The sequence below is a fragment of the Dendrobates tinctorius genome, unplaced genomic scaffold (genome assembly GCF_039654945.1).
Source record: "Dendrobates tinctorius isolate UK_male_01 unplaced genomic scaffold, ASM3965494v1 ptg000090l, whole genome shotgun sequence".
NCBI lineage: Eukaryota > Metazoa > Chordata > Amphibia > Anura > Dendrobatidae > Dendrobates > Dendrobates tinctorius.
The window spans coordinates 10533056-10547500 of NW_027361758.1; the positions used below are offsets into that span (position 1 = coordinate 10533056).

General features: G+C 45.6%; 1 protein-coding gene across 1 annotated transcript in view; it reads right to left on the reverse strand.

Annotated features, from left to right (window-relative positions):
- DDX55 (DEAD-box helicase 55) overlaps window positions 1-14445 on the reverse strand; it is a 47259-nt gene that overhangs the window by 30712 nt on the left and 2102 nt on the right. The window contains exons 3-6 of the mRNA XM_073586104.1: window positions 13949-14035; window positions 11389-11480; window positions 10356-10418; window positions 1084-1233 (exon numbers count right to left, since the gene is read on the reverse strand). Of these exons, the coding sequence (XP_073442205.1) occupies window positions 1084-1233; window positions 10356-10418; window positions 11389-11480; window positions 13949-14035 (392 nt within the window). The remainder of the gene's footprint in view (window positions 1-1083; window positions 1234-10355; window positions 10419-11388; window positions 11481-13948; window positions 14036-14445) is intronic.

The following is a 14445-nucleotide window of genomic DNA, read 5'->3' on the forward strand; positions in this document are numbered from 1 at the left end:
ATTGCGTTAGGGCAATCCGTTTAACGGATCCGTTAAAAGGATGTGCTAAAAATTAGCCCACAAGTGGTGTATTCTTTCCATCACGTTAACGCATGCGACTGCGTTAGCTTGAATTGAGTCTGCCTGCGTTTGCAGTAGAGTTATATGGCAGAACGAACGCTTCCGTTCACTGTGCGTTCACCGTACCAGACCCGAAAACATGGTATTCCGCGTTGGAAGGTGCATCACAAACTAAGGGACCATTTCAAACGCATGCCGATTTTGATCCGTTACACTAATGGAAGTCTATGGGTGCGTTAACATGTCCGTTACATTGCATTAGTCGTTAAACGGATTGCTCTAACGCATTGTGAATCTAGCCTAATGGTCATTATCACTGGTTGTAACCATGGATACCTAAGTTCCTCCAGTGCCTGCACGAGGAAAAAGACATAGCGAATGAGAAGAACTATACTACATTTCTAATTTGAGGTATTTGCTGATATTATTATTATACCTACTACATATTGAGAGAGAAGGGAATACCATACTCCTTTAACTTATATCCCCCCTATAGCCGCTAGCTTTTATTCATCGGGGCGGGGCAGGGAGCAGTCACAGTCATCGCGCAATACACAGTGAGTGTGGCTGCAGTCACTCCCCAGCCTGCTCCGCACACACAAACACACACAAGCTGCCTACAGGCAGACATTATAGCGAGCGGTGACTGCACCATTCCGATGAGCGACAGCGAGCGGCTGCAGGGGGAAGAAGTTCATTTTCTCCTTGTAGACACTTCAAGTAATGCATGAAGAATTTTAACGCCATTTCCCAGAACATTAACCCAATATCAGTAGGTAATAGCAATTCTGGACGTGAAAGGTTCCCTTTAAATATATAACTTACAGTGTGAATAAATAATGTAATTATATGCATGTCATTAGGTTACACTGAAACTCATTATTACATGAAACATTTAACAAATATATTTATATAGATCTATCTATCTATCTCTCTCTCTCTATATATATATATATATATATATATATATATATATATATATATATATATACATATACACACACATACACAAAGCTGTAGCACCTTGCTTCAAACCCCAAGTCCAGAAGTCTGTCTGCTTCATCCAAAATCAGAACATCCAAGGTCTTTACAGCACTGACCAAATCCAGCCCATCTGCCTGCCTCCGAAACATATCTTCCAGCCTGCCTGGAGTAGCCACAATGATGTTTCCGCTGTTAACAAGGATAAATCAATGTGAATAGACGAACTGCACAAGTATGGAAAGGCCAGATAGAGTCACAGCCTTATTACAGAAAAGGCTCACTCCAAGCCAAAACAATTGTGGGATGGCTACGTCCCAATTGTTTTTGATTCACTGAATAAATCTAGTTTTGCACAACAGTATATCATTTATGAGAAATGGCTCACAGATATACATTCACTAAAATCAAATACTTTAATGGATACTCTTTAAAAAAATAGCACCTTTAACTAATATCAAAAGAAATGTAAAGCACAAAAAATACACAAAAAGAAAAAAAAAATGGGCTCAGTCACAAAGACATAATAGAGGTATTGGATAACACTGATGTAGTATATACTGTCGAAATGTATAGTCATTTAAGGGTGCCAAAGAAGGTGCAGATAATATGTTATAATAGTCCCAATTGTATAAAACATCAAGTGTATAAATGATATATGAAAAAGAAAAGCTAAAATGCCCTATTGCACCCTACCTAAATCCCTGCCTGACCATAGAGGTGGGTAGCTCAATATGCACAACTGGTGCTCCAGCTCAATGTGGACTTGCGCATATTAGAGTACCAACCGTCGTGGCTAGGCAGGGATATAAGTAGGGTACAATAAGGCATTGTTTTGATCTCCTACCATCTATATTCTATTCCCTACAAGACTGGGACTTGAAGGACTATACCCATTGACAGTATATACTATATACAGTCATGGCCGAAAGTGTTGGCACTCTTGAAGTTGTACAAGAAAATTAAGTATTTCTCCCAGGAAATTATTGCAGTTACACGTGTTGCTATATACATGTTTATTTCCTTTGTGTGTACTGGAACAACCCAAAAAAACAGAACAAAGAAAGGAAAATTGAACATTATTTCATACAAAAGCCCAAAAATGGGTTGGACAAAATTGTTAGCATTCTGAACTTAATATTTGGTTGCACACCATTTGCAATAAATAACTGAAATCAGTTGCTTCCTATAACCATCAACAAGCTTCTTACACCTCTGTACTCTCATATTGAAGGGTGCCTTCTCCCAACAGCAATGTTAAGATCTCTACCCAGGAGTCCAATCGGATTTAGATCCGGACTCATTACTGACCATTTCAGAACTCTCCAGCACTTTGTTTCCATCCATTTCTTGGTGCTTCTGAAGTATGTTTGGGGTCTTTGACCTGCGGGAAGACCCATGACCTAGGAAGCAAACTCAGCTTTCTGACAGTCGGCACTATATTGCAACCCTAAATTCTTTGAGAATCTTCAGATTTCAAGATGCCTTGTCCACAGTCAAGGCACTCCACCATATTTGACTGTAGGTACTGTGTTCTTTTCTTTGTATAATATAAGCAGGAAGCTGTCAGTCATTTAAGAGAACCTGTTAGTAGGATTGTTCACAGTAACCTATACACAGCTTCAGGTTGGCACCATTTTACTGATTAAAAAGATACCTTGGTTGATGAAATCCATCTTGTGGTTGTTGTTTAATCTTTATTTTCAGTGTCGAGTTAATGATATGGTCGTGATCCAGGGTGGCCTGTGGGGGGGGATTTCATGTGGTGCTCTGATTAGGTGATTAGGTATTCATGCATATGGCTTCTGACAGGTCACTGATCCCTCAGTGACCTGCCCCCTAGTTAACATAATGAGTAATATATATATGTATCTTGGAAAAAAAATCCCCTTCTGCAGGCAGGTGCCGGCAGTGGTGCCTGGGCTGCAGCATGATCGTATATATGTACTGTGTGTCAAGAACTGGGGGTGTGAGGTTGCACCCAGTTGTCAAGGATTTATTATATCCCACCTTCCAGTTTAGGAACTTGCAGCTCTCCAGTGCCCCCTTACCCTCAGGTCAGTCAGGGAACTACACCTAGGATAAGTAGTTGCCAGAAAAAGCTGCCTTGCCGTGTACTGGTTACTGGCCACTCTGCAGGGAGGGCGGTATGTATGCCCCAGTCTCAGGCGGGTAATACACACATAAAACCTCTGTTCCGTCACTAGCAGAGTCTCCCAAATACTCCGGCCGCACCTGTGCAGTAGCAGAATCGGTGATCGCTGATAGTTGCTATTGCGCAGGTGCTGGCGGAGCCATCTTTGTAAAGAAAAAAAAACCTTTTTTATCTAGCAAGATGGCACTGCAGGCGCATGTGCATTAGCAACTATCAGCAATCGCTGATAGCTGCTACTGCGCAGGCGGCACCATCTTGAAGGAGGAAAATATTTTTCCTCTCTACAAAGATAGATCAGTAGCATCTATCAGATCAAAATGGCGGCCGGCGCATTTTCAAACAGATTTTTTATTTTTTTGGGGGGGGGGTTATGAATTTCAGGATAACCTCAAACAAATGAATTTCACACATTACATACGTGATCATGCTGGCGCCTGCCTGCAGAAGGGGATTTTTTTTCCCAAGATAATATTTATTATGTAAACTAGGGGGCAGGTCAATGAGGGATCAGTGTCCTGTCAGCAGTCTGCATTATGAATAGCTAATCAGAGCACCACATGAAGACCCCCCCACAGGCCGCCCCGGAGCGCGAGCATATCATTAACTAAAACTGAAAATAAAGATTAAACAACAACCACAAGCCGAATTTCATCACCCAAGGTATCATTTTAGTCAGTATAACGGCGCCAACCTGACATTGTCTGTAGGTCACTGTGTACAATCCTGCTGACAGGTTCCCTTTACAGGGGTATGCTCATTTTAGACATTCATAACATATCCACAGGACATACTATAAATGTTTGACAACTATGGGGTAGGGTGCCGCATGTGCTCTGAGCTTCCATTTACTCGTATCAGAATTTTAAGAACAGCAAGTAAGGGTATGTGCACACTGACTTTTTTTTGTTTATTGGGGGGAGTTTTTAGAGTATAAACTCTCCAATACCTCCTAAAAGACTCAAAACTTCTAAAAGAGTTTCCGCTCAGTTTCAGTTCCAAAAACTCACTGCACAACACAACCGAACACTAATGGAAGGGAAAGGCCACTTTTCTTTCCCAGCAACTTTCAAGGGACAACTATTCTGGAGATAAACATCGGTCCCATCTCTAGGTACTGCACGTCAGACATTTAACCTGAAGATATAGGGATTTTTGTGTACTCACCGTAAAATCCTTTTCTCCGAGCCAATCATTGGGGGACATAGAGACAGTGGGTGTTATGCTGCTGGCCACTAGGAGGACACTAAGTAAACCAGAAAAAAAGTTAGCTCCTCCCATGCAGTATACACCCTCTCGCTGGCTGAGATTTCTCTAGTTCGGTGAAAAAAGCAGTAGGAGCATAAACAGACAATAATAACCATAACTAAGTCAAAGCCTAAGAATGCTACAGTGAGCCAATAGGCTAAACAGGGTGGGTGCGGTGTCCCCCAATGACTGGCTCGGAGAAAAGGATTTTACGGTGAGTACACAAAAATCCCTATTTCTCCAACGCCTCATTGGGGGACACAGTGAAAGTGGGACGTCCTAAAGCAGTTCCTGGGTGGGGACCATACATTTGGTAATACCCCATGTACCACTGAGTCAACAGTGAGATACTGCCGATTGCAGGCTGCATCCGCAGAGGCCTGAGAATGAATTAGGCAATGTTTGTAAAGATATGCAGGCTGGATCAAGTCGCAGCCTTGCGGACAGGCCTGAGCATGAAATTGGTAATATTTTGTAAAAAGTATGCAGACTAGACCAAGTCGCAGCCTTGCAGACCTGTTAGGCTGAGGCCTGGTGCCGAATGGCCGAAAAGGCGACCACTGACCAGGTAGAGTGCGCCTTAATCCCCACTGGGACAAGCGCGTTCCTGATACAGAAGGACTACTGAATCGCCAGGGGAATCCACCTGGCTAGAGTTGCTTTGACACGGCTAGACCCTTCCTATGCCGCTCTGGAAGCATGGACAGGGTATCTGACTTTTGGAAGGGAGCCATCCGCGAGATGTACCGTCTCAGCACCCTAACCACATCCAGGGTGTGGAGGGCCCTCTCAATGCGATGGACTGGCGCCAGACAAAAGGAAAGGCAAAACAATTTCCTCGTTGAGACGACCTTGGGCAGGAAGGACGGGGAAGTCCTGAGACTACCTTTTCCTGATGAAAAATTCAGGAACGGAGAACGGCAGGACAGAGCTGCCAATTCCAAAACTCGTCTGATTGACGTAATTGCCACTAGAAAGACCACCTTCCAAGAGAGGACGGACAGTGAAACGTCCTGCGGCGGTTCGAAAGGAGCCTCCTGTAAGGCCCCGAGAACCAGGTTAAGGTCCCATGATTCCAATGGCCTTCTATAAGGAGTTGCCACATGGGAAACTTCTCTGAATGAACGTCTTGACCTGAAGTTTGGTGGCAATTTTGCGCCGGAAAAGCACTGACAAGGCCGAAATTTGGCCCTTGAGCGAACTAAGTGCGAGGCCTGATTTTAAACCAGATTGAAGGAATTCAAATATGGCCGGAATGGAAAAACACCAGAGGTGATCGACCATGATCCTTGCACCACGAAAAGAAGGTTGTTCAGGTGCGGTGATAGATGCACATGGACACAGGCTTCCTATCACTAATCATGGTTGAAATTTTGTCGTGAGAGAACCCAGCCTGTGCTAAAAACCAGGATTCAACAGCCACGCCGTCAAAGACAGGGCCCCGGAGTTCTGGTGGTAAATCGGGCCCTGCGAGTGTAGATCCATGCAATCTGGAAGTCGCCAGGGCACGTCGGCAACTAGTTGTATTAGTTCTGCATACCATGCTCGGCGCGGCCAATCTGGCGCGACAAGGATCACTGGTACTCCCTCCGCTCTAATCTTCTTAATGACCCTCGGAAGCAAGGGAAGAGGAGGGTAGATGTACGGGAGCCGGAACCGGTGCCATGGCAGAACTAGGGCGTCCGCTCCGATGGCGCATGGATCACGCGATTGGGCAATGAACCGAGGAACCTTGTTGTTTAGTTTTGAGGCCATGAGATCTACATCCGGAGTCCCCCAACGACGACAAATCTGTTGAAAGACTTCCGGATGACGAGACCACTTTCCCGAGGCAATGCCTTGGCGACTGAGAAAATCTGCCGCACAATTTTCTACACTCGGCCCAATGAAGGATGTGACTCGCTTAATGCACGGCCATCCTGCTCCGGTACCTCCCTGGCGGTTGACATACGCGACAGCCGTGGCGTTGTCGGATTGGATTATAATGAGACCTGCGAGGAGACGGTGGAAACTCCATAGAGCTAATCTGATCGCTTGCATCTCCAAAATGTTGATGGGGAGACTGACTCTCAGGTTGACCAATGACCCTGTGCCGTGTGGCGACAAAAGACCGCTCCCCAGCCGAGGAGACTTGCGTCGGTGGTTACTACCAACCATCTTACCGGGAGAAAAGACCTCCCTTGATTCAGGGAGGACCTAAGTGTCCACCACCTGAGGGATTGCCTGACCCTCAGGGACTGAGGGATCCGACGGTCCAGGGAGAACAGATTTTTGTCCAAAGCTAACAGCAACGCGTGTTGTAAGGGACAGAGGTATTACTGCTTCCATCGCTGACACCAACTTTCCTAGAACTCTCATGCCGAAACGAATGGAGTGAGAAAACAGTCGCGCTGCCTGTTGTAAGGCTTGGGTCTCTCCTGGAGGGAGAATGACCAACCCGCGAGAAGTGTCCAAGATCATCCCTAAAAGGGAAATCTGCTGAGCCGGTTTTGGGAAAGACTTTTCAAAGTTTATCTTCCACCCCAGGAGACAAAGTGTATTTACAGTTATCCATGGATTCCTCGCAGGCTGGAAAGGACGAACCCTTGATGAGCAGGTTGTCCGGATACAGTAACACCACCACTCCCCGAGAGTGGAGAATGGCCATGACAGCCGCCATGACCTTGCTAAAGACCCTGGGGGCGGTGGCGAGTCCGAAGGGCAAGACAACGAACTGGCAGTGTTCCTTGTGAATTGCAAAACGCAGGAACTGCTGGAAAGACGGGCAGATCGGAATGTGAAGGTAAGCGTCCTTGATGTTGATGGATGCTAGGAACTCTCCTTTTTCCATGGAAGCGACAACTGATCGGAGAGATTCCATTCGGAATTTCCGTACCCTGACAAACTGATTTAACAGTTTGAGATCCAGAATGGGTCACATCGTTCCGTCCTTTTTTGGAAACACAAAAAGGTTTGAACATAATCCTCTGAACCTTTCGTGATGAGGGACCGGAATGATGACTCCGACCCTTAGCAGAGCCTGAACAGCCCGAAGGAAGGCTCTTGTCTTTTTCTTGGGGGGAGAGGAAAGGAAAAACCGAGTTGGAGGGGGAGAAGAAAATTCTATCTTGTATCTGGAGGACACCAGCTCCCTGACCCACTTGTCATTGGGTAGATCTATGAGATTTGGCTCCCCTAGATCCAGAAGCCCTAGGCCTTGGTTTCCAAGAGCGGATAGGTCTGTATGAGACCTGGGAGCCTCTGTCTCCGCGCGGGGACCGACCTGATCCAGAAGAGAAGGTAGAGGAGGACCAACCGGAATTGTTGCGAGAAGATTGAAAACTCGCCGGCTGTTGATTGCGCAACTGCCGAACAGCCCCTATTGTTGAGGAAGGAATTTACTTTTTCCCCCGGTAGTATCAGAAATGAGTTGGTCCAGTTTCTCTCCAAAACAACGACCCGTTTGAAAGGGGAGAGAAGACAACGATCTTTTAGGTGTGGCATCCGCCCGCCAGCCGCAGAGCCACAGGGCTCTTCTAATGGAGATCGTATTAGCGACAGTTTGAGCCGCGCAATTGGCGGCATCAAAAGAAGCATCTACTACAAAGTCAGCTGCGTGAACTATCTGCCTGGCGACAGAGGTTGCCTCCAGAGGAAGATTGATGCCTTGGAAGGAAGTAATCAGAACTTCTGTCCAAGCGGCCATTGCCTTAGTGACCCAAATTGCCGCGAAAGAAGGAAAAAACGCTGCTCCTGAAGCTTCAAAAACTGAACGGGCAAGGGAGTCAGTTTGACAATCGGAGAGGTTTCTGACTGAGGAACTCTCAAAAACAGATAGGAGCATTTTAGAAGCAAGACGCGATACAGGAGGGTCCACCGGAGGGGACTGTAACCAATCGTACATTAGGTCTGGATGAAAAGGGTATTTAGCCTGAGTAGACTTTTGTCTTGTGAACCATTCATGTGGCCGATCCCTATGCTTCAGGACGGCTGGTAAATAACGTGCGCACCCGCTAGGTTTTCTTAAATGAGCTAGGAGCGGGAATATTTTCCTCATCCAACCTCAGAATCCTGTTGACTAATTCTATAAGAGAATCAAGCGACTTTTGATCAGTTGGGGGATTCTGAGGGGCTTATGTGTCAAGATTCGAATTCAGATCCATGCTCGCTGTGAACCTCAGGAGAGGGCAAGCGAGAGACAGGAGTCGCCGATGCTGAGGCGCAAACCATCCCTTGGACGAGTATGGCCCCTGCTGGAGGACGGTTCCCGGCCAACGCCAGAGCCTTCCTCGGGAGGTAAGGATGCTTTCTGCCTGGGTCAGAGACTCCACCGACCGTGACAGGGACGCAGTCCACTCAGGGTTACTAAACGCAGGAGGCCCGTCAGCAGCGGCGGCGAGGGACATTGGAGCGCAGGTCAGGGCGCAGTGCGGGTGGCAGTCCGTGCATAACAGATTAGTCTGTGCACTGGGTAAGGCAGACTTGCAAGTGGTACACACAGTAAAAAACGCAGTGTGCTTTTTAACAGCCCGTTTAGCCTCCTTACATTGAGGCATAGCGCTCCTGAAAGGGTTAACGACAGAGTCTGTCTGCAGCTGCAGAGAATGTGCTGTGAAGGGGTTAATGCTTTAATCTGAGGGAAGATGCAGCTTACCCGGTCCTGTGCTGGGTCCCCCCCGGGAGGAAAAAACGGTGGCCTTGTGGTGTCACCCGGTATCCGGCTGTCCAGAGCAGGCATAGTGCTCATGAAAGGGTTAACGACAGCTGAAGACATGGCCCCCGAGAATAGAATTGTGCGTCTCATAAGTAATGGTAGGCGCCAAGAGGAGGGCGCAGCGACGTTAGCGTGGGCGGCGCTAATCAAATTGCGGCCTAGCAGGTCGGAAGAGCCGGGGACTAAATTTTTGGCCTACCTGAGCAGGGGGGGGGCCCGCGACTGAGCGCCGGTGCACCGCCGTTGACGTTAAGTCAGCGCTTCTCCCGGGGGGGCAGAACTCAACCCCATACCTCCACTCCTGTGCTCAGGCAGGTCGGCGTTGTCCGGGGTCATCTTGCCTCATCCTCCGGGCGATGTAGCAGAGCTGGAGGAGGTCTTAAAGGGGCATTGCTCAATCGATCCACCCTGTGGCAGGGGGATGGAGAGCTCTGGGGCTGATTCAGGGCATCCGAAGAAGCGCTGCTCAAGTCCTTCTCCATGCACTCCTGTGCTGCGTCCTGTTGTGCTTGCCCTCGTATCCGTGGAGTACCGACCGTAAGGGAACCATCGTCAGAGGAATCAGCCACGTTCGTCGCTGGAAAGTGTACGGGGAGGTATACTCCGCGTGCTTGCCTGTTGCTGGTTCGGGGAAGAGCGGGCCGTAGAAAGGAACCGTCGCCCCCTTCACTCCGATAATTAAAAAATAAAAATTTACAGAAAATTCAAAAATAAAATAAAAACGGTGGGGTCTGAAACCAGACCCAAGTGCCTCCTATAGACAGTAAGCAAAGAACTGGGGAAATCTCAGCCAGCGAGAGGGTGTATACTGCAGGGGAGGAGCTAACTTTTTTTCTGGTTTACTTAGTGTCCTCCTAGTGGCCAGCAGCATAACACCCACTGTCTCTGTGTCCCCCAATGAGGCATAGGAGAAATACCATAAATGTCAATACAAGTTATATTGTGTCTCTTGCCTTACACTACAGTCTAAGCTCAGCCCCTTCTGCTTTACAATTCTATGGCCGTAAAGTCTCACAACATTTTCCAGATCCCACGTTTGTCTTCATTTCAGTAGTATTTCAATAACACACCATCATCATCAGCAGAGGTCAGCATTATGAGCTGAACGTGCTGCCAGGAGAAAGGCTTGATGGTAAATATCACTACATGTACAATAATTTGTCTATTAGGGATATTCAGGGCGAAATGTTCAGTTCAACTTCACAGAACACTGTCACTTACCCATGCTCTTTAAATTTCTTCACATCTTCAACGGGATTACTTCCACCAATAAGGATGATCTGACTGAAGAAGTTAAACCCCCCAAAATGTTAAAATCTAACTCACACAATGCATCCATTAGTATAACTTTCTGTAATTTCTAAGCATATGATACAGAGATAAAACCAAACTTACACATGTATCAAGCTACCAAATCGAACAGTAAAATAAAAATCTCTCTCTGCAGGTCTGAGCTCCACCACCAAAAATTACCGAAGTAGACAAATCCCCCACAAAAGGAAACTGTACCAGCAATCAGCTGTCTCGGGAAGAGCACAAGTCCTAAAACATTTTCCTCCTGCTGCCTTTTCGGGGCAATCTAGGTTTATGTGAAGCCTACTCAAGTGAAGCATCTAATACACGGTCACGATAAATCCACTCCAGCTAACAGAAGGCTTAAAGCAAAGGACTCTTCTCTCTGCCGTATCATTTTTCTCTAATGAATCTGAAACTAAACTATCAACTAAACATTAAGGTTACGGTCACACTAGCGTAGATTCTCTTGTGCGAGAAAATCGGATCGATTATGTTAAAGACCAAACTCTGATCCAAGCGCCAGCTTAGTGTGATCCGATTCTCTTGTACGAGAGACTCATAGCACGGATGAGGAGAAGATGGAGAACTAAATTTTTCCATCTTCTCCATTATGTGAGATCCCTGGAAAGCAGACTGCACTTGTATGTCATCCGAGTGCAATCCAATGGTTTCTTTGCACCAATAGACTTGACTGAGTGTGCACCATCCAATTTGCGCAATACATTCATTTTTTTTCTCTCATGCTGAATAGGTATAACAATTGAAAAAAACAAAACAAAAAAACGCTGATCTGCAGATCCCCATTGGGCCGAGGGCTATCCGATAAAACATTAAATAGCACTCGCACAGTATATACGCTAGTGTGAGCGAGCCCTGAAAGTAAGCTGGAAACTGCTTGAGGGCTGTGCAAACTAAAAAAATATCCCTGAAAATATTGAAATGGAAAATTAGGACTTACCAGAATTGCGGGAAATGTTTTGTGAAGTATGAAAGCACCTCATCAATCTGCACTGCAAGCTCCCGAGTTGGAGTAATAATTATTGCCCCGACCTAAGTGATGATAAAAAAAATACAAACACATCAACCCCTTATACAGTACTGTACTTTAAAAATAAAGTCTGACTTTATCAACAAAGAAGATTCATGCTAAATGTATAAAATGACAGTAATTAAAACCGTGTTTTGATTGGAAATGCCCTTTTTACCAGTGTAGGTGAATGAAAGTGGTCTGAATTCTCCCAGGAAACTGGAGTCAAAAGCTATTATCAGTCTCCAAAGGATTTTAAAGATGAGGTTTCACCAGTTTGAGAAGGTTATACTGGTTCCATCATGGAATAGTGGGTAGTGGCTACAAAGCCGAGTAAAACGTAGTCTTAAATTTCTCCTCTCTGTTGCGGAGATATTAGCTTGTAAAGTTTAGGTTATTATTTGTGTGACAGGGTAACTAGATGTTACCAGAGATATGCCTCTGGGGGAGTGTAGTTCTTCCCCTGCATGAGATTGACCAATCATAAACAGGCAGTGTCATGCAGGGGAAAAAAGCACATGCTCTTTTTCATTGATCTCTGCAGCAGCTGTGTAGAGATATAGCAGAGCTCCTTTAAGTTATGTAAAATTATAAACATTTCCAGATCTCCTCTTACAGCACTGAGTGTGTATGAGGGGTTAGTGCTGACAGCACTGTGAGATAACATCTGGAAGTGTTTGTAACGATACATAACTCAGCTCTGCTGTATGTGTACACTGTAGCTGCAGAAATGATTGAGGAGAGGAGGGTGAGTTCTTGTCTCCCATGCCTGCTTATGACTGGGAAGAAGCACAAGACCCACAGAAAAATCTCTGGTAACACCAAATTTAACAATAACATAAATTAACAGAAATTGTAAACTAAAATTTACAATTTAATATTGCTGAAATTGAAGGGACAAATTAAAAATACATTTTACTCAGCTCTGCAGCCACAATTCCATCATGTGACCATATTACCGCAACATGCTCACACAGGTGAAAAGTGCTCTTTAAACAGCCTGTGTCAATAACCCTGGAGGCACTGATATTAAACACTTCCACTGTGTTACAGTAATCATTACACTATATCATTCTAAAGCTTTTATTAGGAGGGAAAAAAAGGGCAAAGAAGCATGTCACCATACTAAATACTGAGATGTACAGTAATATATATAAATATACATACACACAACAGATCTTTAGTGATAAAAAAAGACAAAACAATAATACGTGTATATATACACACACCACAAAACTGGGCACGATTAGTTATCTGCTAATAACCAAGTTTGGAAATATTAAAGGTTACATCACTATAGCTAAATCTGAAGCTTCCACCATTAATCTAGCAATTTGTTATATGCTGATTATTGTTCAAACCTGTTCACTAATGCGAGCCCTATTAAGGTGTTACCACACTGCGTTCAGGCATCAGTTCAACGGCTCCGTCAGGGCTTATGTCCAAATACCCGGAAAACAGGATTCTGACTTATGTGCCGGAGCCATAGACTATAACGGTGCCGACAGAACAAGCGTGCGCTCTATCGCACATCACTTTCGGACATGTACATGTAGTGGAGATAGACACCCAAACGCAGTCTATTACAGCTGGGTGCTTGCCTCCAATAGGTTTACACGGTCTGCGGGACTTGGACCATGCATTTATTATATGGATGGCCAAACATCTGAACAGCTGCAATGAGATACTAGATGGTTGCTGCAGAGAACCATGGCTGGCCATGACCTTTCCTGGCTAAATAATGTTTGCTGTGCATGACATTTCAGGTGCTTCACCTAAGGCCTGTTTCACATTTCCGTCTTGTAATGTCAGTCCAAATCCGCCAGGCGGTTAAAAAACGGATCCGTTTAAGAGAGAGAGACCGTCGCTCAGAAAAAACGTTTCAGAGTCCGTCTCCTCCGCCCGGGAGCCGCTAGAATTCTGACGGAGCTGTCAAAAAACGGATGCGACGGACGACCGTCAGTCAAAATCCGCCACTAATGTAAGTCTATGGGGGAAAAAAAGGGGCGGATCCGTTTTTTTTCTAAAAGTGACGGATTTTGACTGACATCAAAAAATGGAAATGTGAAACAGGCCTTAGTATCTAAAAAAATAAATTATATATTTGTTAGAAGCAATATTGTATAAAAAAAAAAACAATAAGGGAGAAGGAAACAACTCACAGGTCGGATTCCCGAGTATGACCATTTATACGCACAGAATGGGAGGAGACAGTACACACGAGGAGAAGGTGAGCTCTCAGCAGATGTGGAAGTCTTGTATTTGTGTGAAGGGCTATTGGGTCGATACCCCCGGACAGCCAACGTTTCCATGCTGCATCGTTGAAAATGAGCCCATCATTCACCATAATCCATAGATCCCTCCCATTGATTACTATTAGTCAAGTCTTAAGAACTGGCAGTGTTTCCAGTTATTCGCTATAGTCACTTTAGTTGCCAGGAAATTATTTTATTTGCCGCAAACTAAATTGGAGAACTGAAAACGATGTTACCTGATGTTTCTTCAGTCTCACTTCTCTTCTCAGGAGTATTTCTAACAATGGGATCACAAAGGCCAAGGTCTTCCCACTTCCTGTGATCTGTGACCAAGATAAGAATAACATCAAACTTAGGTCTAATCATAGAGAAGTGACCGTCCCTCAGCTGTAAGGCACCAGTCCCACGTCAATGTATGAACACAGGTGGCATACGTGTGAGAAAACCTCAGCTGAACATGTGAAGTGTAATTCATAGGGTGCCATATGACCAATGCATGACATTGCTATGTGCCAGTAAGTGATGGCTTCATTTATCTACTTTATGGTAAGGTGCAATCTGCTGCACTTAGGCTAGTTTCACACTAGCGTTTATGAGCGCAGCGACGGCCTGCGCACGTCCGCCGCTAAGCCCCGCCCCCTGCCGTGCCCCACCGGTAGCTCCGCCCACCTGCACATGACGCTGCATGCACCCTGCGTCCCCTATCTTTATCACAGGGGGCGCAGGCCGTGCG